This window comes from Pan troglodytes, chromosome 5, assembly GCF_028858775.2.
Source record: "Pan troglodytes isolate AG18354 chromosome 5, NHGRI_mPanTro3-v2.0_pri, whole genome shotgun sequence".
Taxonomy (NCBI): Eukaryota; Metazoa; Chordata; class Mammalia; order Primates; family Hominidae; genus Pan; species Pan troglodytes.
Genome location: NC_072403.2, coordinates 34014042 through 34041744, shown reverse-complemented (window position 1 = coordinate 34041744; position 27703 = coordinate 34014042). Strand labels below are relative to the sequence as shown.

Below are 27703 nucleotides of genomic sequence, written 5' to 3'. Positions count from 1 at the left end.
TCACTTTTAAGCTGAGTCTCCACAGAAGGATTGAGAGGCACTGAAGTCTCAGAAAGCACTTCCTGGCCAGGCGCAGTGGCTCACGCCTGTAATCCCAGCACTTTGGGAGGCCGAGGCAGGTGGATCATTTGAGGTCAGGAGTTCGAGACCATACTGACCAACATGGCGAAACCCCCTCTCTACTAAAAGTACAAAAAAATTAGCTGGGCATGGTGGCATATGCCTGTAGTCCCAGCTACTTGGGAGGCCGAGGCAGGAGAATTGCTTGAACCTGGGAGGCGGAGGTTGCAGTGAGCCAAGATCGCACCACCGCACTCCAGCCTGGGCGACAAAGTGAGACTCTGTCTCAAAAAAAAAAAAAAAAAAAAGAGAGAAAAAGAAAAAAAAGAAAGCACTTCCTGCACATGGGCCTGGGCTGAAACCTGAGGACAAGCAGGCTCATTTGGGCATCTGAAGGGGCGACAGTGTACATGATCCCCAGAGATCCCACAAAGGACCAGCTTGGACACCCTCTCCAGGCTGTTCTACCCAAGTGTATAGGACCCTTTCTTACCTCCAGCAAAGCCACTGCCTCCTCTCCATTCTTTGGATGATACTCATGCATCCAGGCCAGGAGCTCCTCAGGCAGAACGGCCAGGAACAGCTCAAGCAACAGCAAGTCAACATCTGCTCCTTGGTGTGAATCTCAGGCCTTAACCACTCACAGCAGAGCTTCCAGAGCTGGCTCAAGGCCTCACAGGGCCCAGGAGTCTCCTTGTATCAGAACTGTCAGAAACGCTGGCCGAATAACTACTGTTTGTTTGGGCTACTCCTTTTTGGGCTGGATCCCTGCTCCATGGCAAGGCTTTATTTGTTGTTTGCTTCAAAGAGCTGCTTTGTCTCTTCAGGAGCCCATGGAAGGGACACAGTGGGCATTCTAGCTCCAATGGGCTAAGAGGATTGCTGCTGTAAGTGTTATGTTAAAGCACACTCCTAAGGTAACAGAAACTATAGTTCAAAAAATAAAAGTGTAAAACAGTTCAAACCTTTTCTCAAATAGAAGGAATGTTTGTCAAGAAACAGCAGTTTTGACAGTCCTGAGAAAATTGTTGGATGCTTTTTCCCAAAAATAACAACAAAACAATGTTGGTAAGGCAAAATGAAGTTTATTCTTGTGGGTGATAAAAAGCACTACCTTGACAGAGTCCTAGTAGCATCTCTGAGGGAGGAAGGCAAAGTCAGGATATTTACAAGATTTGAAAGGTTTGATGCTGATCTTTCTTTATTTTTTATTTTATTTATTATTATTATACTTTAAGTTTTAGGGTACATGTGCACAATGTGCAGGTTAGTTACATATGTATACATGTGCGATGCTGGTGCGCTGCACCCACTAACTCATCATCTAGCATTAAGTATAGCTCCCAGTGCTATCCCTCCCCCCTCCCCCCACCCCACAACAGTCCCCAGAGTGTGATGTTCCCCTTCCTGTGTCCATGTGTTCTCATTGTTCAGTTCCCACCTATGAGTGAGAACATGCAGTGTTTGGTTTTTTGTTCTTGCGATAGTTCACTGAAAATGATGATTTCCAATTTCATCCATGTCCCTACAAAGGACATGAACTCATCATTTTTATGGCTGCATAGTATTCCATGGTGTATATGTGCCACATTTTCTTAATCCAGTCTATCATTGTTGGACATTTGGGTTGGTTCCAAGTCTTTGCTATTGTGAATAATGCCGCAATAAACATATGTGTGCATGTGTCTTTACAGCAGCATGATTTATAGTCCTTTGGGTATATACCCAGTAATGGGATCGCTGGGTCAAATGGTATTTCTAGTTCTAGATCCCTGAGGAATCGCCACACTGACTTCCACAATGGTTGAACTGGTTTACAGTCCCACCAACAGTGTAAAAGTGTTCCTATTTCTCCACATCCTCTCCAGCACCTGTTGTTTCCTGACTTTTTAATGATTGCCATTCTAACTGGTGTGAGATGGTATCTCATTGTGGTTTTGATTTGCATTTCTCTGATGGCCAGTGATGGTGTGATGCTGATCTTTCAAAGCAGAATTAGGACTGGGCAAGGATGGTGATACAATAATTTAAGATTGATGGACACATTCATTAAGATGAAGGTTTTGAGGTGAGGGTTTCAAAAAGTCTGGATACTAATTATTGAAAGTTGAAGAATTTGATGTTCATTTAAATAGATTTTTTGAGGGGGAAGTTCTTGAAACAAAAATAATTATTTGCAATTTTTATCTCCTACAGCAATAATGTCCTGGAATAGTAAAGTCATGTTGATAAAGACAGTGGAATAGTAGTATCACATTAGCAAAGACAGTTGAATAGTAAAATTATGCTAACATAGGTAGGGGGCTGTGTGCGTAACTGATTTAGGCAGGGCCTATCTGTTACCCAGGATTAACATGGTGGGCAGTGGTGAAGGGCATGGGCTGAGGATTCCAAAAGCTCTGGGCTCGAATGTTGTCACATTCTCTTATGTGTAGTGGCTTAATCTCTAAATTTTTATTCCTTTTCTGCTGTTAAAAACAAGCCTTTAATTTTGTTTGTAACTTTTTATTTTGAACTAATTTTAAACTTACAGAAAATTTCCAAAAAGCTATAGAACAGTCCCTATATCCTTCACCCAGCTTCCTATTATATTAAAATCTTACATAACCATAGCACAATTGCAAGGCCAAAAAATAGTATTGGTACAATGTGATTAAACCACAGACCTGATAATATAGGGTTTTTTTAAGAAAAATTACAAAAAGCATTAGATGCAGTGCCTGGAAAGCATTAGACTCAGTGCCTAGCACTTAGTAAGACCTCAGTAAAGGATTGCAGTTATCTTTATGACCTGGTCATCGAGGGGCTGGCAGGGGAGACCACACCTGGTGCTCAGGGACACTTCTCTGTTTTTTGGCACCCAACTTAGGACCACGCAATAAGGCCCTCTACTGCCTTCTCTGTGCTTAGCTTCTGTTACCCAATCGGCATCTTTGAAAGACATCTTCACTTCCTGGGCTCTAAGGATTAATTTAGGGACTTCTGGAGCAGGTTTGGAGAAAGGCTGTTTCAGGAATCATTCAAGATAAAGGACATGGAAGCGGGTTCTACAGGTTGCCTTCCACTAGTTTAGATCTTTGAAAGAATAAGGCAAAATACAGTGTTAACCAACCAGACTACAAACACTTCCCCTGTTTATTCTGTAACATAAACGAAATGGCAGATCATCAGTGGACAACCATAACAAGCCTCGGACTCGGGAAGATCTGGCTATGTTCCTTAAGCCATCAGGGTCTGACAGATCACAAAAAACTTCCAATAGTCGGCGGTCACGTTGGAGAAAAGGGTGGTCCGCATAGACCGACCAGGTCGGCATCTGTGAACCAGAGTCGGACTTCGCAACGTCTGGGGAAACGTCTGGGCCGCGTGGGGAGCTGGGCTCCGGTTGGCTAGGGCAACCCCGCGGTGCCAGGGCCGGGACACCCACCAGTCTGCCCCGTGCAGTGTCTCGGACGGCGCTTCCAGCGCGGGGCTAAGCAAGGACGGGGCTCCTCCCGCCCGCACCTGGCTGAGCTGGGGTACTCGGACGGCGGCGTCCTGCTCTCTTCCTGCCAGTCCTACTACCTGGGCTGGGTGGCAGCTGCAGCCCAGCTCTAACTAGCTCCTCTGCGCCCTGCCTGGCCGCCGGCGGAAGTGCGTCTGCGAACCCCTTCCGGCCTTGCGCCCCAGCTTCCAGCGGCTTCAGAGAGGTGTGCACCGTGTGGGGTCCCCAGTGCGCGCCGCGGAGTCTCCAAATGGGGTCACTTGGGCATGGGGTTTTGTTTCACAACTTGTCTCATCCGAAAGAAAGGGTTTGAGTTCCAGCTTCGCAGCGTTGAGTCCGTCAGTCCTCCCCGCTCAGGTCGGCAGGCGGGAACCTCCCCAGACTTCATTCCTGTCCACCGACCTGGAGTTTCAGTTTTCTCACAAAAGTACACTTTTCCCAATCACTGTAACCATAAATGGCTCAAAATAAAAATGAAATTTTTCTTGACTCTGGAAAACAAATGTAAAAAGAATCAGAATTGTTTCAAACAAAAAGTCATAAAAGATAAATGCAGTCCTCTATCAGGTTAGGCCCATGTTATTAATTCTTGTTCTGCTTGATGTTGGGTTAGTAATCTTCATGAATCCATCAGTTTTTTTTTTTTTTTTAAGAGTTCTGGAAGTTTTTAGCTAGTCCAGTGGTGTGATTTCCAAAGTTATCAGAAACCTGCATTCAAGAGTACTTGGCAGTGTCCTTTCCATGAATTTCCTTTAAGGAAAATAAAATTTTAGACTGTAGCGAATTGTAAATCACTTTTTGAGAAGTAAAGTAAGACAATAATTGTCTGTGGATGGCAAAAGGCTTAGAGTAGCCATGGTTAAACACACAATTAACAAGAAAATTTGGTTATTTCTGTGGCCTACAAAATTTGCCATAATCATAATTATGACTGATAACATATACCAAGACACATCAGAATTTAGGAAAATACAATTTCGGAACACATGTTAATAACACATTTATACAAATGTGACTGAAAGTTTTGGGTTTTTTTTTTTTGCCTTTTCCCACATCTTCTAATCAACAAAAGTTAAATGCCATTTCTTATTTGACAGTGTTTCCTGTGTGATTTTAACCAAATAAGCCTAATATGTCTCTCTTGGACTATCAGGCATTCCTTATAGAAAATACTTAATTTTAGAATTTGAAATTTGATTTTGGGAATTATGTCAAATATCAAAGTCTTAAAACCTTTGATATCAAAACTAAGATCACAAGTCATAATAATCATTTATTTAGCCAAAGTGATCATTGAAATATTTCAAAAAGCATAAACCTTTACTCTTTGAAAGAGAGGAGATTCAGTTTTTCAAACAAGAATCTCTCTCTCTCTCTCTCCTTTTTAAATTTTTAACAGTTTATTCAAAAGATGAACACTAGTCTTATATCTCTTATTAATACTATATTGTTCAAGCAAGAAAATAAAATTCTACTTTGTATCAGTGCATTGTTAATATTAAACCTAATTTTAATAATACCTTATAAACAGATCCATCTATTCTCATCAGCTTTGACCATGCAAGATAAGATTTCCACAAACTTTGTATAACCTTTTACAATTTTTCCTATTCTCTTTCCCCAAATTCCTGTATCCATTCAGTTTATTATTCTTTTTAATCCTTTCACTTTAAAGCAACCATTTTTTTTTTTAAATTTTACTTTAAATTCCGGGATACAAGTGCAGAACATGTAGGTTTGTTACAAAGATGTGTGTGTGTCATGGTGGTTTGTGGCACCTATCGACTCGTCATCTAGGTTTTAGGCCCGCATGCATTAGCTATTTGTCCAAATGCTATCCCTCCCCTTTCCCCCATCCCCTGACAAGCCCCCATGTGTAATGCTCTCCTCCGTGTCCATGTGTTCTCATTGTTCAACTCCCACTTCTGAGTGAGAACATGCAGTATTTGTTTTTCTGTTCCTGTGTTAGTTTGCTGAGGATGATGGCTTCCAGCTTCATCCATGTCCCTGCATAAAGGACATGATCTCATTTCTTTTCATGGCTGCGTAGTATTCCACGGTATCTATGTGCCACATTTTCTTTATCCAGTCTATCATTGATGAGCATTTGGGTTGGTTCCATGTCTTTGCTATTGTAAATAGTGTTGCAATAGACAGATGTGTGCATGTGTCTTTATAGTAGAATGATTTATATTCCTTTGGGTATATACCCTGTAATGGGATTGCTGGGTCAATAAGTATTTCTGGTTCTAGATATTTGAAGAATCACCACACTGTCTTCCACAGCGGTTGAACTAATTTACCTTCCCACATGTAAAAGTGTTCCTATTTCTCTACAGCCTCGCCAGCATCTGTTGTTTCTTGACTTTTTAATAATCGCCATTTTGACTGGCATGAAATGCTATCTCATTGTGGTTTTGATTTGCATTTCTCTAATGATTAGTGATGTTGAACTTTTTTTTCTTATGTTTGTTGGCCACATAAATGTCTTCTTTTGAGAAGTGTCTGTTCATATCCTTCACCCACTTTTTGATGGGGTTGTTTTTTCCTTGTACATTTGTTTAACTTCCTTGTAGATTCTGGATATTAGACCTTTGTCAGATGGGTAGATTGCAGACATTTTCTCCCATTCTGTACGTTGCCTGTTCACGCTGATGATAGTTTCTTTTGCTGTGCAGAAGCTCTTTAGTTTAATTAGATCCCATTTGTCAATTTTGGCTTTCGTTGCAATTGCTTTTGAAGTTTTCATCATGAAGTCTTTGCTCATGCCTATGTCCTGAATGGTATTGCCTAGGTTTTCTTCTAGGGTTTTTATGGTTTTGGGTTTTACACTTAAGTCTTTAATCCATCTTGAGTTAATTTTTGTACAAGGTGTAAGGAAGGGGCCCAGTTTCAGTTTTCTACATATGGCTAGCCAGTTTTCCCAGCACCATTTATTGAATAGGGAATCCTTTCCCCATTGCTTGTTTTTGTCAGGTTTGTCAAAGATCAGATGGCTGTAGATGTGTGGTGTTGTTTCTGAGGTCTCTGTGTTGTTCCATTGGTCTATATGTCTGTTTTGGTACCAGTACCATGTTGTTTTGGTTACTGTAGCCTTGTAGTATATAGTTTGAAGTCAGGTAGGCATGATACCTCCAGCTTTGTTCTTTTTGCTTAGGATTTTCTTGGTTATATGGGCTCTTTTGTGTTTCTATATTAAATTTAAAGTAGTTTTTTCTAATTCTGTGAAGAATGTCAGTGGTAGTTTGATGGGAATAGCATTGAATCTATAAATCACTTTGGGAAGTATGGCCATTTTCACATATTGATTCTTTCTATCTATGAGGAGGAAATTTTTTTTCATTTCTTTGTGTCCTCTCTTATTTTCTTGAGCAGTGGTTTATAGTTCTCCTTGAAGAGGTCCTTCACATCCCTTGTCAGCTGTTTTCCTAGGTATTTTATTCTGCTTTTAGCAATTGTGAATGGGAGTTCATTCATGATTTGGCTCTCTGTCTATTATTGGTGTATAGGAATGCTTGTGATTTTTGCACATTGATTTTGTATCTTGAGACTTTGCTGAAGTTGCTTATCTGCTTAAGGAGTTTTGGGGCTGAGATGATGGGGTTTTCTAAATATACAATCATGTCAATCTGCAAACAGAGGCAATTTGACTTCCTCTCTTTTTATTTGAATACCATTTATTTCTTTCTCTTGCCTGATTGCTCTGGTCAGAACTTCCAATACTATGTTGAATAGGAGTGGTGGGAGAGGGCATCTTTGTTTTGTGCCAGTTTTCAAAGTGAATGCTTCCAGATTTTGACCATTTAGTATGATATTGGCTGTGAGTTTGTCATAAATAGCTCTTATTATTTGTGATATATTCCATCAATACCTAGTTTATTGAGAGTTTTTAACATGAAGAGATGAATTTTATCAAAGGACTTTTCTGCATCTATTGAGATGATCATGTGCTTTTTGTCATTGGTTCTGTTTATGTGAAGGATTATGTTTATTGATTTACGTACATTGAACCAGCCTTGCATCCTAGAGATGAAGCCAACTTGATCAGAGTGGATAACCTTTTTGATGTGCTGTTGGATCTGGCTTGCCAGTATTTTATTGAGGACTTTTGCATCGATGTTAATTAGGGATGTTTGGGACTTGAACTCAGCTCTGGATCAAGTGGACCTAAGAGACATCTACAGAACTCTACCCCAAATCGACAGAATGTACATTCTTCTTAGTGCCACATGGCACTTATTCTAAAATCGACCACATAATTGGAAGAAAAACACTCTTCAGCAAATGCAAAAGAACTGAAATAATAACAGTCTCTCAGACCACAGTGCAATCAAATTAGAACTCAGGATTAAGAAACGCACTCAAAACCACACAACTCATGGAAATTGAACAACTTTCTCCTGAATGAGGTCTGTTGTTAGGGTGATGAGCTTCCCTTTGTAGACGACCTGGCCTTTCTCTCTGGCTGCCCTTAACATTTTTTTCCTTTATTTCTACCTTGGAGAATCTGATGATTTTGTGTCTTGGGGTTGATCTTCTCGTCAGGTATCTTAGTGGTGTCCTCTGTATTTCCTGAATTTGAATGTTGGCCTGTCTTGCTAGGTTGGGGAAGTTCTCCTGGATGATATCCTGAAGTGTGTTTTCCAACTTGGTTCCAATCTTCCTATCATTTTCAGATACTCCAATCAATCGTAGGTTTGATCTTTTTACATAGTCCCATATTTCTCGGAGGTTTTGTTCTTTCCTTTTCATTCTTTTTCTCTAGTCTTTTCTGCATGCCTTATTTCAGCAAGAGAGTCTTCAAACTTTGATATCCTTTCTTCTGCTTGTTGATTTGGCTGTTGATACTTGCGTATACTTCACAAACTTCTCATGCTGTGAGCTCCGTCAGGTCATTTATGTTTCCGTCTAAATTGGTTATTCCAGTTAGCAGCACCTGTATATTTTTATCATGTTCTTACCTTCTTTGCATTGGGTTAGAACATGCTCCTTTAGCTCAGCAGAGTTTGTTATTAGCCACCTTCTGAAGCCTACTTCTGTCAATTTGTCCATCTCATCCTCTGTCCAGTTCTGTGCCCTTACTGGAGAGGCACTGCAATCATTTGGAAGAGAAGAGGCACTCTGGCCTTTTGGGTTTTCAGCATTTTTTCATTGATTCTTTCTCATCTTCATGAATTTGTCTAGTATTGACCTTTGAGGCTGCTGACCCTTGGATGGGATTTTGTGGGGAGTTTTCTTTTTGTTGTTGATGCTGTTGTTGTTGCTTTCTATTTGTTTTTCTTGCAATGGTCAGGTCCCTGTTCTGTAGGGCTGCTGCAGTTTGCTGGGGGTTCACTTCAGGCCCTATTCGCCTGGTTCACTGCAGCTCACAGTGAGACCAACACAGAAGGTGAGTGATTTCTGCCTTTCCAACTGAGGTACCTGGTTCATCTCATTGGGTCTGGTTAGACAGTGGATGCAGCCCACAGAGGGTGAGATGTTACTCAAGGAGGCTGGAGAGCACAAGATGGGTGTCTGCTCCTTCCTCTGGGAACTCTGACCTCAAGGGGCACCGAACTGATACCAATAGGAACACTCCTGTATAGGGTGTCTGACTATCCCTCTTGCAGGGTCTTACCCAGTTGGGTGGCACGGGAACAGGACCCATTAAACGAAGCACTCTGACTGTCTCTTGGTGGAGGGGGTGTGCTTCTCTGTGGGGAAGCCCACTTGTTTGGTCTGCCTGGATTCTTCAGAACTAGCAGGAGGAAAGTCTACATCTTCTGGTCTGTGGAGACTGCAGCCACCCCTCCCCGTAGGGGCTCAGGCCAGCAAGTGATCCTATTGTCTTGGCCTCCCAAAGTGCCGGGATTACAGGTGTAAGCCATTGTGCTGATCCCGAGTAAGCAATTTAAGCAATTTTCATTGTTATGTACCAGATGCAGAGTCCAAGACAAAAGATAGATTTGTGAAGATACTATGGTGAAACTAACCCTTCCTAGCATGTCCAGGAGATACAGCTGGGCCAGGGAGAATATATTTGTTTGGCACTTCCCTGCAGCTATTGGCCCAAGTGCTGTCATCATACATATATTCCCAGGCCTTATCATGGCCACCTGTCTAGATCCCAGAATTTAATGGCTCTAAGACAGATGCTCACAGACAAATTGAGCAAGTATTGAAGAATATCACAGAATGAACAGTTTTATGACTTAAAACATTTAGTAGAGATAAGCCTAAACCTGTCTGCCAGCAGACCCAAGCAAAACGTCTGAATTATATTTAATACGGATAATTCTGAAGACATTTTTACTTTACCAACAATGTTTTTCCTAGAGATACCAGTACAAAAGAAAATTTACCAACAACGTTAAAACTAGTTTTATTTACTGAAGGTTACTAAAGTCCCATGAACCTGAAAAAATTTGGGCTTACTAATTTATGAGTGCTCAGTTATTTCTAAGTCAACTTGGTACCATGTAGATAATATACAAACAGATAGGTATACAGGAATACATAAAAATAGAGACAAAGACTTTTATAGCTTTTTAAAAAATTATTATTTTATTTTTATGTTTTTTCTTTTTTTTGAGATGGAGTCTCCCTCTGTTGCCCAGGCTGGAGTGCAGTGGCACAATCTCAGCTCACTGCAAGCTCCGCCTCCCGGGTTCACACCATTCTCCTGCCTCAGCCTCCTGCGTAGCTGGGACTACAGGTGCCCGCCACCATGCCCCACTAATTTGTTTGTATTTTTAGTAGAGACGGGGTTTCACCGTGTTAGCCAGGATGGTCTCGATCTCCTGACCTCGTGATCTGCCCCCTCGGCCTCCCAAAGTGCTGGGATTACAGGCATGAGCCACCACGCCCGGCCTACTCCAGTTTTTCAGACCCTGCCATTGACAGATTTCTGACTTAAAAGCAAATTCTGGTTCCAGCAGAAAGCATGATCTCTCCAGGGTGTCAGTGTCCCAGCTTACTCAAATACTTTCCTCGTACTCATTTTCAGTCTCGCTGAACTGCGATGCATTGTTGACCCACCAGAATTCCATGCTCATGGAGGATCACAAATGTCATACATGAATGGAGCAGCAAGAAACCACAGATAACATGTATTGCATGGAGAGCCTCTGCTCATGTGCATGCTCTATTGTTCTGCTTACCTCACTTACAAAACACAAGTTCAAAGGTAAAATTAAGAGTTTCAAGACTGTGACAACAAAGCACTAAACTGTGCTCAGGGCCCTCTAAACATAGTACCCTTGTGAATACTGGGCCCTGTGGCCTGTGTGACTGCATAGGTCACACATCTTTGAGGCCAGGCATGCAGATCTAGCAGACTCAATGGGGAACCTGACAAGGAGGACAATTGCAGAGAAGCCTTTAAACATACAAGTGGTAATTGTGGGGATAATTTTGCCTGGAACTTATAATTATAGTGAGTGGGAAAATCTTATAATTATAGTGAATGGGAAAATCTTAATTTAGTGTTTCCAACTTAACTGGGTATCAGAGAACTCATTCTTGGGAGAAACTTTATCATTCTAGTAAGTGTAATTACTCAACACTCTCATCCTGAAAATCTACGTTGAAGTGAGGTCCTATAAATGTAAAGAATGTGGGAAAGCTTAATGTGGGAAAGCTTTAAATGAAAGTGCCGGGCTTATTCAGTACCAGAGACTTCACACAGTCGAGAAACTATGAATGCAATGAATGTAAGAGAAGTTTTCAGGTGAGCTCAGCTCTGATAAGGCATCAAACTTCCATGTAGATAAGAAACCCTAATAATGGAATAAATATAGGGGCCAATTTTGCTAAGAATTCAGGCCTTTCTCAATGGATAATGCATTTTGGGAAAGGATGCTATGAGAAGGAGCACAAAGAAAGCTCCAAGGTCATTTCCTTCTCACATGGCACATTCTTCCTGACTTGATGGCCCTCATATGGAGGTGATCCTTCAAAATACCTTGTAAGGTGAAAAGACTTTCCCTCTACCCTCTGAGGATTTGATAACTGAGTCTATGACAGAAGCTGACAACAGGCAGATTAACATGAGAAAAGATATACAATTTTATTATGTGCATGAGGGCAGTATAGAAAAGAAAGCATACACCTAAACAACCAGTGAGATTCAGGAGTTTACATCTCTACTTCACAGGGGAGAGGAGGTGAGATATAGGCAATTTAGGGGAGAAATAATTTTTGGGAAAGATTATTGGGTCCTCAGAAGAAGAGATAATAGTTTTTGAAGAAGTTTGTCTAGGTGTGGTGTCAACTTCTAGCCTCTTCTCCTGTGATAGAGTTAATCTTCCCCATTTGATGAAACTCCCAGGGAGGGGATTGATGACAACTGAGCTCCTTTTGGAGGATCTGTCTTTAGGCAGATAGGGGGAGTTCAGAGAAAGCTTCTCCTTACATTTGTTGTTTTTCAAGTGCCTTTGGCTAGAATTAACCCATATACCAAATTGGCATATTTTGGAGTGGCATTTCCTGAATTCCTTCAGTCTTCTAGCTAAACACTCATAAGTCTTCTTTGCAGTGCACTAGACACTTATAATGTAACGGTTTATGTATTGTCTTTGTATGAATAGCTGTAGCTTTGGAGATTATTGCTTCTTTACCTCATAACCTTGTAACTGTTGACAAGTTATTTGACTTCCTTATACCCAGAATATTCTTCAATAAGATGAGCGTAATATCTGCCCTACTATCTGCCAAGGATATCTGAGGATAAAAGAAGGTAATACATGGAAAGCATTTTGAATATAGCATTCTTGTGCTGGCATAAGAAAGTTGTAGTATAGGTGGGTACTGGCTCTGCCAAATCAAAATGTTAGAACAAAAAGAGTGTATGACATATCAGTAAAGAAATAAACAAGAATAAAATACATGCTAAAATGTCATGAATTTCACTTAAGCAACTTATTACAAATGTGTTTCTAGGCTATGGACCAAAATCTTTCCCAGGGTTTATATTATAAAAGGTTTTTTATTTTCTTTATAAAATGTACACACTCAGAAGACAAACTTGACTGTGTTTCTAACCAAATATTTTTTCTTGAAAAAATGTGGAATGTCAGTGCTTTCAGATGGGAAAGACGGAATTAAAATATAATATTTTAAGATTTCTACAAACTTTTAGGAAATGATGTGGATACATAAAAAGTTATGTTTGAGAGTTAGTGTATTAGTTCATTCTCACATTTCTATAAAGAAATACCTGAGACTGGGTAATTTATAAAGAAAAGAGGTTTACTTGGCTCATGGTTCTGTAGGCTGTACAGGAAGCATGATGCTGGTATCTGCTTGGCTTCTGAGGAGGCCTCAGAAAACTTACAATTATGGCAGAAGGCAAAGGGAGAGCAGGATTCTTACATGGCAGGAGCAAGAGCAAGAGAGAGAAGGGAGAGATGCCACACACTTGTAAACAACGAGATCACACAAGAATTCAGTATCAGAACAGTACCAAGAAGGTGGTGCTAAACCATTCATGAAGGATCCACTTCCATGATCCAGTCACCTCCCACCAGGCCCTATCTCCAATATTGGGGATTACAATTCAACATGAGATTTGAGTGGAGACACATATCTGAACTATATCAGTAAGTAACCTTGGGTTGAAATGAAAAGAATAAAGAGGAATTATTTCTAAATTCAAATTTGTTATACAGTATGAATTTAAAATTTGGCTTAGTATCTGTAATAGTGGATGACTAAAGAATTTTTATTATATTGTATTATGAACCTTCATAATTTGCCTTTTCCAATGCTTCTGAGAAGTGGGTTCCTTTCTTGGCCTACATTTCACTGCTGGAGACACATTATTTAGAGCCAGAGCTGGAAATGAAAAATAATTCCTTAACTCCCCCAAACTGGTGCTGACTGGGAGGAAACTAAGGGGTGAGAGTTTCCAACTAGACTCATTTGGAAGATGTGGAGCCAGAGTAAAGAAAAGGAAAACTAGGCTAGTTAAGTCTGCGTCTTGAATCATAAAGATCTCCGTATCTCAAGGGTATAATCTCAGTAACTAAAGTTTCCCCAAATTAAGGAAAAAAAATATAGTACAGAGTAATACTTAGGGATTTTCTAGGATATAGCCACTGTGAATGGAGTATGCATCTTATATTTGTAAAATTTTTCATGAATTCTATTCCTAAGTGTATGTTTCACTTTGAATAAAATACTAAATTGGGTTACTTGTACTTTTGGGAGCCCACAATGGTTTTCTGTGAAAAAATGGCCCTTAGAAAATGTAAATGGTTCTTCACTAGTATTAAACTTCTGTCCTTTTCTTTAAGCAAGCAAGCTATGCCCCATGCAGATAACTGTCTTCCCTGTTTGTGATATCTGTAAGAATATATTCCTTGTAAGCAAGGAATAAGATAGCTGGTAAATGGAAGGAGACCTCTCATGCACATTATTGCCACAGAATTGGGACATGAAGTGGTGTTAAGTTGGGCTGCCATAACAAAATACTATACTGGTGGTTTAAATAAGAGAAATTTATTTTCTCACAGTTCTGGAGGTTGAGATCAGGGTACTAACATGGTTGGTTTCTGGTGAGGGCTCTCCTTCTGGCTTTCAGATGATCACCTTTTTGCTGTTGTGCTCACAAGACCTTACCTTCACGTGTGCATAGGAGAAATATCAAGCTCTCTGGCGACTGCTTTTAAAAGGGCATTAATCCTATCATACAGGGCCCTGCCCTCAAGAACTAATTACCTCTCAAAGGCCCCATCTATAATACCAACTCATTGGAGGTTAGGGCTTCAATGTATAAATTGTTTAGGGGTTGTTGGTGGGACCACAAACATTCAGTCCATACCACTGAGCAAAGGAAGAGATAGAATAAAGGAACAATCAAGAAGAGAGTTGTGTTGAGCAATGGGAGTAAAAATGAGTATCAAAAGTAGAGGAGGATGAAAGTGAGTGGAAGGTCTGAAGATAGCATGTGGAAAGTGACAGGTAAGAGAAAAATAATTTGTTTCTATTGAGAGTCAGGACAAATTCAAGCATACTGAAGCTGGAAGTAATGGGTCCAATGAGGAAGTAATACTGAAGATGACTGACCTAAGGGATATTTTAGAATTATGTGTAATGTTTGAATTAAAGACAACAGGGACTAAAGAATAAAAATGTTTAGATGAGTCTAGAAGATCAGGTCAATGATGTAGCTTCTATTAAAAGGGAACAGAAAAGAGGGTACAAAATGGATTTAGGTGATCCAGGGGATTCAGAAAAGGTAATTTTAAGACAAAAAAGTAAATTCTACTTTACAGAGAAAGCACTAAGTGTGTAGTAGAGGTTGGGCTATGAAGTTATATATTATGAAAATATTACAAAAAAGTAAAGGTTTTTTTTAATGACAGTGGCCTAGAATAGCTTTTTAAAGGAAATTACGGAAGCTGGTGTACAACTTCCTGCTGAGGCTGATGTGAGGGAGGACAGCATTACGCCATTCTGCATCAGGTCTTGTTGGTGCCACGTAAGCTGGAATGTAGTACTTCAGGAGATGGACCTTCCATCTGATTCAGCATGGTGGTTTATGTCTGAGATGCTCCTGATGCTGTTCAGCCTGGGTAGCTGGCAGAGCTTTCAACCACTCCCTTTCTCTCGAGATGGACTGCGATGCTCACCTTGCTCATGAATGGCCTGGAATTCTGGATATTCCCATTTAAGCTGTCTTTTCATTGGCTGGAAAGGAATAGTTGGTGGCTCCTGTGCTGCTTGATGATGATATTCTGAGTGCAGTCCCATACCACATGCACTGGCTGCAACTTGGAAACAATTAGATATGGCTGGGCTTGTGAAAGACTCAATGAGGGAAACACAGTTACTATCTTTAAAAGACATCTTAGAGAACACATCTCAGGGCATAGAACAGAGAAAGAATGCTGACATAGTCTTCTTCCACCCTTAAGAAGTAAGGAGCTAACCAGAAAGGATGACAGTACGAAACATAGAGACTTACATATCAAGCGAGAGGGAGTGGAGATTGAGCTCTGCAACCTTGCTTCCCTGGGTGTATGGCTGCTTCTTTCTCTGGCTAGGGTGTTCATGTGCCTTTTAATCACACCCGACATTCTGTTTCATCAAGCTCTCTTTCCAAATCCTCCGATATGATCACCATTTCCTCTCTGTTCTCTGGCTGATGCTCTAACATCTGGGCTTGGAGCTCCTCTGGCAGGATAGTCAAGAACTGCTCCAGCACCAGCAATTCCAGGATCTGTTCTTTGGTGTGGGTCTCTGGCCTCAGCCACTGATGGCAAAGTTCCCAGAATCAGCTCACAGCCTTACAGGGTCCAGGTGTCTCCTGGTAGCAGAAATGCCTAACGTTCTGATGAGCTACCTCCCGGTTGCTGGAGTTCTTCCATATGAAGTAGCCCATATTCTTGGCCCCAAGTATAGTCCTCTGCTTTAACTGTCAGGTGACTTTTTTATTCCCTTTGAGATTTAATAGTCAAGGCTGCAGCTGTTATGGGCTGTAACATTTCACGTAAAGTCTTCTTTTGCAGGTTGGGGTATATGGAATTCTGCTTTAAGGAGGCTGTCCTTGAGCAAGTTTCTTTTGGGTCACTCCTAAGGCAAAATAAATCATTACTAACTCGCAGAAATGAAAAGGTTGCTAAGAACTTTTTTTTTTTTAAGATTAAAGACGTCTAGTTATCTTGAAATTCATTGATTAAAACCACTAATTCAAAAGGAAAATGAACAATTCGGGTGAATTTTATCATGTGCGACAGAAAGCACAAACTAGGTAAGACAGACATACAATTTATAATATGATTTGAAAATTTCAGATACGAGGATGAAATCACTTTTGTCAGACCCAGATAAAATACGGCGGGGATGGCATGAAGGAGAGGAGGTTCATGCTTACATGTTTGAGATAAGAACTGTTTCCAAGGACTTTCTAAACACCGCATAAGAAACCATTTCATTTCCTCCATGCATCTCCTGCTTTGACAAGGTTTATCAGTAGACATTCTTTATAGCACTGCTGTAATTCAGACACGATGTTCTGGAAAGAACACTTGCATAATTATGGCATCTCCACCAATGAACTGACAACTCCAGCTTTGAGCCTCTGAAACCAATGAACACGGTCTCTAAGCAGCTTATGTGAACCTCTCTTTTTGTTAATAAAAACTTGCCTTTACCCTTCCCTCGTTGAATGCATTAGTAGCTTGCCATTCTGTGCATTCTAGGTTATAATCTTCATTTCTCATTTGAGAGTAAACTTTTTTTAAGTTTAACAATGGAAACAATGTGACGCTTGACTACAAATATTATAAAATTAAGACACCAAAGCCAGCATGCTAATGTGTCTCACTACAAATACATCTACAGATAACACTTCTGATCATTAGAAAATGATCCAATTGTGTTTAGAGGTTCAATGACAGCATAAACAGATTTAAGTGTGACTATACACCTCATTTCTCCCACAGGGCTCCTCTGCTAATGCTTCTGGGAGACAGCTTCATACGGCCAGCGCCAGGAGGCGAGAGGAGAGGAAAGGAAGTCTTCTCTTCACGCCCTCCTGGGGCCCGTCTTGGCGTTGTGTGTGGTGGAGGGGGACGAATCTGGGGTCCGCAGTCGCAGCCTCCTCTTGCTGCTGCCGCCTTCATCCCCGAAATCCTGCTCCTAACCATCAATAGGAACCCTGAAAAAAGTTAGAGGTGTGAAGTGCACACATAACCCTGGGCCACAAACTCGGTCCCGGACGCCACAGGACAATCGCTCACCCGGACCACACATCCTGGCCGGAAGATGGGCGGGTACCGCGGCTCCCGATGCTTCCGGCTCCTCTAGGAAGAGGCTCTCGGTGGTGGCCTCGCGCGCCCCCTCCGGGGAGGGAGCCGCCGCGGGGTTTGAGGGCGCAGTCGGCTCCCGGCCTAGCGGGTCGCAGCTCCTTACAAGATTTTGAAATGTTGGTGGATTAACCTTCTAGAAGGGTGCTAGGTGTCCCCGTTTCCCCCGCCACCAACTTTAGAGTTGTGGTGTACAAGCGCTATCTTTTCTGATGTTATATCCCATAGGAATATTTTCAGTGACATAATCAAGTTTAAGCATTAAGAACTAGGGCCCTGGAATAAAATGTGCGTTAAAATCCTGGTTCTACCACTTACTATGTGATCTTTAGCAAGATAGTTAACTTCACTACAGCTCAATTTTCTCATCTATAAAATGTGAAAAATAATAGTTACAAAATGAGATAGGACATACTAGCACACTACCTGTAAAAAACTGTGGGCTCAACATTACCTTAAAAAACAATCCAAATATTGTGTTACTTAGATCCCGTCAGGACATTTTTAAAGTCATTGAAAGTAAATGCTAAGCTATTTCTTATAAAGCCTCTTAGAGGGAGATTTTGTACATTTCACATTAGATTATCATACATCTAACATCAAGGTCCTGTTTACATTTTATAATGTAAAAGCCTTACATACTGTGGAATGTTTAAGACTTAAATCATTCCTCCCTACCCTCTTTCATATACTATCGCTCTATACTCTCTTCTCAGTCTTTTTTGTAGAGAGCAGCCAGCAGCAACGAAATAACATTTCAGGACCATTATTTCCAGTACTAACTTCCTCAGTAATCTTCCACAATTGCCACGGGCCGGAGAATCCTGTCAGTTTCTGTTACTGTCAGTTTCTGTTAGGAGAACTCCTTATAGTCCCTATCAACTTACCCCAGAAAGGTGCCAAAAACCAGTAAAAGCCTGGTTATCCTGTGTCTATCCTCCAACTTCTGAGGTTTAGTTCAATTTGAACACCTTTTCTCACTCCTAACCAATTTTTCCTTAATTCAGTTCTATTCTCTTACTGTCTTACTTAAATATCTGGATTCTGGCCTCTTCCCTGGGGTGTTCTTCTGGTTTTTTACTTCCTGGTATGACCTCTGGACACAGATTTTGGCCTCATATAGGAATGCCACCATTACATATGTCCTCATTTGACATTACTCTCTAACTTAACATGAGCATCTTAGTTTTGTGGTCTTCAGTTTTTAAAGGGATGCTCTGAAAACACTGTTCTGCAGTGCACTGTGCAGCCTATTTCACTCCTGGGTTTAGCTGACCTCTTCTTGTGCAAAACTAACTAGGAAAATAAACTAGGACTGATTATCAGTCTCTTTACCTAAATCTTCCTTTTCTTCCCACACTGTAATCATGATTATTTCCCCAGACAGTCTCTATTTCTCTACACTGCACTGCCATAGACTACCCTATTAGCCCCCCTAAATGTAGCTCTTTTGGTTTGACTTTAGTAGTCAATGAAAGAAGGGGTACATCCCCAGTCTCACAGAAAGCACATACACACAGATGAACACCAGAAACTGGTCTTTCAGTCTTCCATCTTGCCCAATATTTATTTTTTATTTAATATTTTTCATATTGTGCCATTTCCTCAGCATTTACTTACAAATTTAAGTTCCTTACATTACTAGGTTTTCCCTCATGTGAATTCTCTGGTGTTGACTAAGGTTTGAGCTCTGACTGAAGGCTCTTCCACACTCACTGCATTCATAGGGTTTTTCTCCAGTGTGAATTCTAAAGTGTCGAATAAGATGTGAGCTCACTCGGAAGGTTTTCCCACATTCACTACACTCGTAGGGTTTCTCTCTGGTGTGAATTCTCTGATGCCTGATAAGATGTGAGTTCAGGTTGAATGCTCTCCCACATTCTTTGCAACCAAAGGGTCTTTCCCCAGTGTGAATTCGCCGATGTCTAGTAAGATCTGAGCTCTCTGCAAAGCTTTTCCCACATTCATTACATTCATAGCGTCTCTCTCCAGTGTGGATTCTCTGATGCCTAGCAAGTTTTGAGCTGTGCCTGAAAGCTTTCCCACATTCATTACACTGATGAGTTTTATCTCCACTGAAAACTGCTGCATGTTTAGCAAGTTTTGGGCTCTTGAAAGATTTTCCATATTGGTGATTTTTTTCTCCAGCATAAATTATTTGATGGTTAATAAAATCTGAGTTCCATTTGAAGCTCTGGTCACAGGTACCATGTTTACAAGATTTCTGGTGTGTGAATTCATTTGAGTTCAGATTTAATCTCCTCTCACATCCATCGTGGCTTATTATTTCACCTCTGACTGTATTTTTGTGGGTGAGGATTTTACCAAAACCTTCATCCTGGGCAGATGAGAGTCTCTGAGACTCCCCTGATTCTTTTTCCCATTGTCTCTTTACCCTGCCTGCAGACTTACAGATGTCTTGAGACTCACCAGATGCTTCTGATATGTATCCTGAGATTCTTCCAGATATAATTCTCTGTGATTCAATTTTTTCAAAAATTTCCAGCTTTGGCATGGATCTACTGTTTTCACTCTCATTATCTAAAATAAAAAAGAAAGTGGGAAATATTACCTGTTTTCTGCACGAAAAGAAAATTTTATAGCATGCTCAAGATAGTTACATATTGATATGCCCACTTTAATATATGACCTTTCACATGAGAGGAATGATAGAATGAAAGAGGATGATAGGAACGAAAGAAACATTGGTAAGAGCAAGTAATGCCTGCAGTGGTTGGCAGAGAGAGGAATCAGACGTGAAGCATATATATTAGAAAAGATTGGGAGGATTGTCATCAGCAAGAACTCAAGAGATAGGGGGAGATAGAGTACGGAGAAGGAACTCTACAATGTTGACTGCAGCAGATCTTGGGAACCTTGGGTCTATGATACATTTCTAGAGGGAAAATGGAGGCACTACCTCAAAGAAAGCAGATGAGAACACAAGAGAGAAAAGTAAAGCTATAAGTGACTGTGAAGTATGTGTGAGAAAACTTCCATCCACCTATTGTCTATTTCTTCCTCATATTCCATGGTTAATCAGTCTTCTAAATTCTGTCATCACTGTCCACTAAGTGTCCCTTGTATAAATCCCTTCCTTTACATTTCTGCTACCATTGCCATAGTCTCGAACCTTACCATTTCCTATCTAGACTTTAACTGCGTCCTTGCTGTTTTGACTCTGCACTTTTCTTCTTCCTAGTTATCCTAAAGATCCTTACTAGACTAATGGTCATTAAACACTGCCATCCTTTCATACCCTACTCAAAAACCTTGAATCTCTCTCTCTCTTTTTTTGTTCAAGTCTAAATTCCCAAGCCTGGTTTCCAAGATCCATTTATGATCCAGTCTTCACAAATCCCACTCTATACTGTGCTGGAATTGAACTGCCCTTCTTTATTATAAGCTGTCCTTTGTCTACAATACGCTAGGGCAGGAAAGAGGGTTAGGGAGTGCTGTTCATGGGGTGAGGGAAATTTACAATTTTATATACGACAGATGGAGATGTTTCCAGAACAAAACTGAAGGCAGAATATGTAGAAATTTATTAAAAATTAATTGTGGCCAGGTGCCGTGGCTCATGTCTGTAATCCCAGCACTCTGGGAGGCCAAGGCGGGCAGATCACGAAGTCAGGAGTTTGAGACCAGCCTGGCCAACATGGTGAAACCCCGTCTCTACTAAAAATACAAAAATTAGCCGGGCATGGTGGCAGGCACATGTAATCTCAGCTACTCGGGAGGCTGAGGCAGGATAATTGCTTGAACCCAGGAGGTGGACGTTGCAGTGAGCTGAGATCACGCCACTGCACTCCAGCCTGGGTGACAGAGCAAGACTCTGTGTCAGGAAAAACAAAACAAAACAAAACAAACAAACAAAAAAATTAACGGTAAGTTATTCTTGGGTTTACTATAGGGACAATTCACACCTTAAGTGATACTGCATCTATGAATCTTTTAAATAGATGAGTTTTAGAACAGAGATGAGTATTCTGTGGAAGTAGTCTCTAGAACTATAGCTAACTTTCTATAAAAGTGTAAAAGAGCTTTATAAGACCAAGAGCATAACAGGAAAAATATGGATCACGGTCTATGTTACTTGTGAATTATATACTATTTCTCAGTATATCATCATGTATCTGTTTCTCTTGATCATTATATGTACTTCTCTATGAACATGTTTTGCTTCTGTCCATGTATTTCTTTTTCTTTTCCTTCTTTTCTCTTTTCATGATATTTTCTCAACTCATTCACTTTTATTTCCTTTAATTTGGTCATATCATAAAAATGTTCTGTGTTTTGGAAATATTCTGGATAAGGAACAAAATTATCTTTTCCCCCACAATTGGCCAAAGACTCACAGGAAAACAAGTTCTCTCTCCCTTTTTTTTTTTTCCTTTATGAGATGGAGTCTTGCTCTGTCGCCCAGGCTGGAGTGCAGTGGCGCGATCTCAGCTCACTGCAAGCTCCGCCTCCCAGGTTCACGCCATTCTCCTGCCTCAGCCTTCCGAGTAGCTGGGACTACAGGTGCTACGGCTAATTTTTTGTATTTTTAGTAGAGATGGGGTTTCACCATGTTAGCCAGGATGGTCTTGATCTCCTGACCTCGTGATCCACCTGCCTTGGCCTCCCAAAGTGCTGGGATTACAGGAGTGAGCCACCGCACCTGGCCACAAGTTCTCTCTTTTCATTGGGTAATAAAGGAAAGGACCATCTACAGTTACCAAGACTAGTTTGTGGAGGGAGATTCATTCCCCTGTTTCTTTAGTGATGTGCACTATATGGCATTCTGCCCCTTACCACAGTCCCATAGGAGCTGGGGTTCTGATGAATCAAAATGGGCCTTGGTCTCCACTGGCTGTAACTTGACATTAAGTGCTGGTCCAGGAGGTGACACTTTTTTCTGGAATATTTCTTGTCCATGTTCATGGGCTTGAACCTGAGAAAAATAAAGTACATTTGGGCTTATAAAAGAATCCCTGTGTTAAATGTCTTCTAACAACAAAGAGGAACTCCCATAGAAACGCAAAACTGGGTAAGGAAGAATCGAGTCTGATTTAATTGTAAAATGTAGTGTGGAATCAAACAGACAGGAAAGGAGACATAAATGCACACTGAACCAACAGCTCCTGCAAGCTAGATATGCAATCTTGGGCCTCTCCTCCCACTGTGGAACTTTATCCATTATGGAGGTCTTAGATCTCCCATCCCCTGTGCACCTGGAGTACTGCTTCATCAGTGCCTCTCTCCAAATCTTCTAGTATGGTCACTGCCTCCTCTCCACTCTCTGGGTAATGTTCATGTACCCAGGCCTGCAAATCTCCTGGCAGGATGGTCAGGAACTGCTCTAGCACCAGCAGTTCCAGAATCTGTTCCTTGGTATGGATCTCTGGCTTCAGCCACTGACAGCAGAGCTCCCGGAGCCGGCTCAGTGCCTCGCGAGGTCCAGGAGAATCCTGGTAGCAGAACTGCCTAAAAAGCTGCCTGCAGAGCTCCTGCTTAAGGAGTTCACTTCTCTGTAAGCAAGTGTCCTGCCTGTGGATAAATTCTTCCTCTTCTATCTTCACTATCAGAAGTCCTTCATCCTCTGGAGAGTTCTGGGCTGCAGCTTTCTTTGGTTCTGTAGCCATCTGTGGATAGAATATATTATCAGAACTGCTTTGGAAAGGGTCTTCTTTAGTTTCAAGAGTCCTCCTGAGGGATCAAAAATTACTATTACTGTCTAAGAAGATGAAAGACCACATAATAAAAATCGTCATTCTCCATTACACAAAAATTTACTGGGCATTTATTATATGCAAAAGCACTGACATACTTGGTTTCTAGAATACAACTGTTAATGATTTCTACTTCAAGATAGCTTAATTTTTAAATTTAAAAATAAGATAAATTAGAAACAATAAACTTAAATGTAATGCTAAATATTAACAATGTACATGTTATTAAATTTTAAAAGTCACAGAGAAAATAAGGATAAAAAAGAAAAATGATGGAAGTGCTTCATAAAATAGGAGATGAGAAAAATACAGATGGTTGCAATGGTCAAGGGAAGCTTAATGAAAACATGAAATTCTGAAGAATAGAAAAGATTTGACTAGGATGCGGGAGGGAAAGAAATAGGAAATTACGAACAGAGAAACAGTCTGAACAATTGGGTAAGAGTAGGAATACAGAAGAGGGAAAGCAAAACGTTTAGTAGGTTTGTATAAGAAAATTATAGAGGCAAAGCTTGGAGATGTTACTGTAGAAAACATCAACTGTGAAGTTCATGAATTTGGAGTTTATCTTTTAGGCACTGGGGAGTCACTGAAGAGGAGTCAATTCTTCTGAGCAGAATGACCTGCTGAACACTGTGGAGATGAATATGTTCTTCATTTCTAGGGTGGGTGGCAATATGAAAAGATAGAGGCCACTGTATTCATGCAAGTATGAGGTTCTTTTTTTTGTTTTTTGAGAGGGAGTCTTACTCTATCACCCAGGCTGGAGTGCAATGGCGCGATCTCGGCTCACTGCAACCTCCGCCTCCCAGGTTCAAGTGATTCTCCTTCCTCAGCCTCCTGAGTAGCTAGGATTTCAGATGCACACTGCCACACCTGGCTAATTTTTTGTATTTTTAGTAGAGATGTGGTTTCACCATGTTGGCCAAGCTGGTCTCAAACTCCTGACCTGGTGATCTGCCCACTGCCCATCTCAGCCTCCCAAATTGCTGGGATTACAGGTGTGAGCCACCGTGCCCGGCCTGAGGTTCTTTTACTAAACATTTCACTAAGTTGACTACTGACTGATGCAATAACACACATTTTATTAAGAATCTTATCACAAGCAAAGCATTGGGCTAGAAGTTGTACAGCAATGGTTTACAAGAAAGTCTGAATATGACACTGGGCTTGCTGCCTAATCATCATATGGGATCTTTGGTAGAAACAGGTTCTTGGGCCCTACCTCTGGAGATGCAGACTAGGGGCCTGCTCCTAGAGATGGTAACTTGGTCAGTATAGTATATGCCTGGAAAATCTGTATTCTAATATACAGCTTAATGGATTAAACAAAAAGTCTTTGAGTTTGAAGAATAGAAAAGATTTGACTAGGATGCGGGAGAGAAAGAAATAAATTCAGCGGGAAGAACTAGTTGGGAAGAAATTATAAAGCATGGATACAAAAGATTTAAATGAGAAAACGTTTCACATGACATATACGTTGTACATGTTTGTTAAATGTTGAATGTTGAAGTATAAAATGAGTTTATGGTGGAGATACTGAATGTTCTAACGGTCCTGAGGTGGGAAGAGACTGTGAATGGTAGAAGGTATTTCCTAGAGGTGGTGGGTATTAGAAATAAATTTTCGGTGCAGCAAAAGAAATAGCACTCGAACATGAATTTTCTCATCAAGGCAATTTTGCTTCTATAGAAAGGTGTGTCTCGCAGATGGAGCAATGGTGAGAGCACACCTGATCAAGGGAGAGGAAGGGGTTCTTATCTCTGACGCAGGTAGTCCCTACTGCTATGTTGTTCCCCTATTGGCTAGGGTTGGACTGCACAGTCTAAGCTAATTCCAACTGGCTGTTTTAAAGAAAGCAGGGGTATGAACCAGAGTGGCGGGGTGAGCAGTTTCAGTGGGAAGGACGGTTACAGAACAGGCGATTAAAGGTGATGCAGGTCAGAGCAGGTGACCGGGGTGACTCAGGACAGAGCAGGTGACCAGGGGAATAGATGTGAACTACTGATTGGAACTGGTGGAAAAGGTTGTTTACTGAAACTAGGGGCAAGGAGACGAGGTTAAACTTTAAAGTGGAGAACAAAGAACTGAACATACTGACATACTGATTCTTTGAAGAGAAATTTAGAACTCACTGTATTTAACATGGGGCTTAAATTGGACAATAAAGTATGAGAAAGATTCAGAAAGGAAAGGAAAGGAAAGGAACAGAGTTGAGGAAGTAGGAATGAGCAGCAGACTGATGGTGAGATCAACTTGCAGGGTGTGATGGCTGGTGTGACTAAGAATTCTACTGCCTCTGTTAAGAAATTGCTCAACTCTAGTCTGAGTTCTTACAATTCCTAACACATACATATATGAATATATAAGTCCTTGTATTATTTTTAGTTGTTTGGCTGTTTTTTCATCAACTGATTGCTGTTCCATGAGGTTAACGATCATGCATTATTAATTGTTCTTAAGGCTTCATATTTATGATTGAAAGGAAAAATTAGGAAAGTTTCAGATGACTTCTGTTTTGGGTGATCTGTATTTAAGATGATAATAAGACATCTACTTGGAAAAATATTTCCAACAGAACCAATGATATTTCAATAATGGAAAAGAATTTGGAATGGGAAGACAGATTTTGACAAGTGTTGGGAACAGGCCCCCAAATCTGGCCATAAACTGGCCCCAAAACTGGCCATAAACAAAATCTCTGCAGCACTGTGACATGCTCATGATGGCCTTGACGCCCACGCTGGAAGGTTGTCAGTTTACCGGAATGAGGGCAAGGAACACCTGGCCCACCCAGGGCAGAAAACAATAGCATGAGCGATCTGTGCCTTAAGGACATGTTCATGCTGCAGATAACTAGCCAGAGCCCATCCCTTTATTTCGGCCCATCCCTTTATTTCCCGTAAGGAATACTTTCAGTAAATCTTATCACTGGCTTGCTGTCAATAAATAAGTGGGTAAATCTCTGTTCAAGGCTCTCAGCTCTGAAGGCTGTGAGACCCCTCATTTCCCACTCCACACTCTATATTTCTGTGTGTGTCTTTAATTCCTCTAGCGCCACTGGGTTAGGGTCTCCATGACCGAGCTTGTCTCGGCAGACAAGATTCATGAAAAGGGTAGTTGAAGATATGTATCAGTATTAATTCTCCAAGAGTATGAAATAAATATCACAAGGTTCAGACTGAACCTTGGAAAACAAACAATTTGAGTGAGTATAAGTAAGAACAAAATTTATCAATGATAAAGAAAAAAAAGGGGGGTTAGTTCCATGGTATATTAACCAGAGAGTCTCAATCCCTTATATTTTACTGGGCCATTTCTTTGATATTTCTGGTTATGTTTCCTAGATGTGCTAACCAAGTAGTGTCCTAATGCTTAATGAGCATGATCTCATTTACCATAGTAAGATGGGTGTAAAGTAGACCCATATAATCCGAATGAAATTTCAATTATGCTGAGCAGCTGGTTCTATGACATGTTATCTCAGCTGACAGTACTATCTCCAGGTGTTTTATCACTTCTCATCTATTTAAAACCGAGTCCCCCTAAAGTTGGTAGCTTTAAACTAATAAATATTGATTGAGCATCTAGTGCCTTATAATATTGTGTTAGGAGGACTTACAAAAATGGGTAAGCAGATGTGTGAACAAACGCTAGGAGAACAGAGAGGAACGAGTAATTAATTATGATGAGAAAGTTGGAGGTTAAAGAGCAGGGTTCCTGATGGATGAACATGTCTTGGTGGGCATGTTGCGGGAGGGGAAGACGGGTGAGAGTTTTGCTGGTGGAGAGGGAGACAGTCAGGGGAAATCCGGTAGAGACCACAAAGCAGAACAGAGACTTCAAGGGGCATGCTGGTAAAGGCTCCCATAGTACCTTGTGTTTCTCAAGGGCAGGGGGTCAGTGTTGGTTTCACTGCATCTTCGGCACACAGGAAATACTATTTACCGTGTCAATAAATTTCAGGACAAGCGGGGTTGTCCCCAAGTGTCCTACAAAACGGCGGTTACTCTTCCCAAGGGAAGCAGGGGATTGGGGATGGTCCTCGCAGCAGTTTCTTTTCGCAGACAATGGCAGATTTGAGACATGTGGCACCCCTCCCCGTTCCACCTGGCTGGAATGGGCAACTCCTCTTACCAGTGACCCCAAATTCAGGATCAGCAGGACAGCCCCCACCCCACGCCACCACGCCCTCAGCGCTCCACTATGACGTCACGAGCGGCGGCGGTAACTATGGCGACCGCCAAACCCTCACTAAATGCGTAAGCGCGCCTGCCTTCCCAACGCCGAAGCTGGTTCTACCTTTCTCCGGGATTCCTCTGAGGGCCAAGGTCTGGTCACCCAGAGGCTGCTAATTTCAAAGGCAATATGAGAGGGACTGGATGTTTGGAGGGGGACACGGGGCTGGACATCTGGATCCCCAAACCCGGACTCACCTCTCGGACAGGGCTGATTCCGATCGGACACTTCCGGTGGAAGGACTGAGCGGCGCTACACTTCAAGAATTCCGTCCACAGGGACTTGTGAGTCTGCGCAGAAAGCGGGATGCCTTTGGACTACGATTCCAAGAATCCTTCCTGGGTCTCTTCGGGCGCAGACTTTTCGCCAAAGTCCTGAAGATCTCAGGGCTTGAAGGAGGGGGCATCTTTTTTCTC

The 27703-nt window shown here is 41.3% G+C and overlaps 1 protein-coding gene and 1 long non-coding RNA gene across 5 annotated transcripts; both read right to left on the bottom strand.

Annotated features, from left to right (window-relative positions):
• Positions 1 to 11566: 11566 nt before the first annotated feature.
• Positions 11567 to 17435, bottom strand: LOC134810180 (uncharacterized). The gene is made up of 4 exons (XR_010157605.1): positions 17269 to 17435; positions 16956 to 17186; positions 15492 to 16099; positions 11567 to 15297 (listed from the first exon to the last, which is right to left on the bottom strand). It is a non-coding gene; the product is annotated as an uncharacterized LOC134810180 (long non-coding RNA).
• A 1452-nt stretch (positions 17436 to 18887) lies between these two features.
• ZNF165 (zinc finger protein 165) lies at positions 18888 to 27668 on the bottom strand. Of its 4 annotated transcripts, none has more exons than XM_009450710.5 (4): positions 27485 to 27668; positions 22551 to 22961; positions 22132 to 22270; positions 18888 to 19875 (listed from the first exon to the last, which is right to left on the bottom strand). In XM_009450710.5, exons 2-4 carry the CDS (start codon positions 22959 to 22961, stop codon positions 18968 to 18970), a joined length of 1458 nt encoding a protein of 485 aa, XP_009448985.1. In that variant the 5' UTR covers positions 27485 to 27668; the 3' UTR covers positions 18888 to 18967. The 4 variants fall into 4 exon arrangements, with proteins under 4 accessions (XP_009448985.1, XP_003311172.1, XP_003311174.1 ...); XM_003311124.6 differs by having other exon boundaries at positions 26925 to 27489; XM_003311126.6 differs by lacking the exon at positions 27485 to 27668 and adding an exon at positions 26997 to 27346.
• Positions 27669 to 27703: the final 35 nt, after the last annotated feature.

Bases quoted from the DNA above. Each gene is read 5' to 3' on its own strand.
- ZNF165 (XM_009450710.5), bottom strand. From the start codon at position 22,961: ATGGCTACAGAACCAAAGAAAGCTGCAGCCCAGAACTCTCCAGAGGAT. The intron at 22,271-22,550 runs GTGCACAGGGGA...TATTTTTCTCAG, and splicing joins CTGATGAAGCAGTACTCCAG to GTTCAAGCCCATGAACATGG. The intron at 19,876-22,131 runs GTAAGGGGCAGA...TTTTTATTTTAG, and splicing joins CCAGCTCCTATGGGACTGTG to ATAATGAGAGTGAAAACAGT.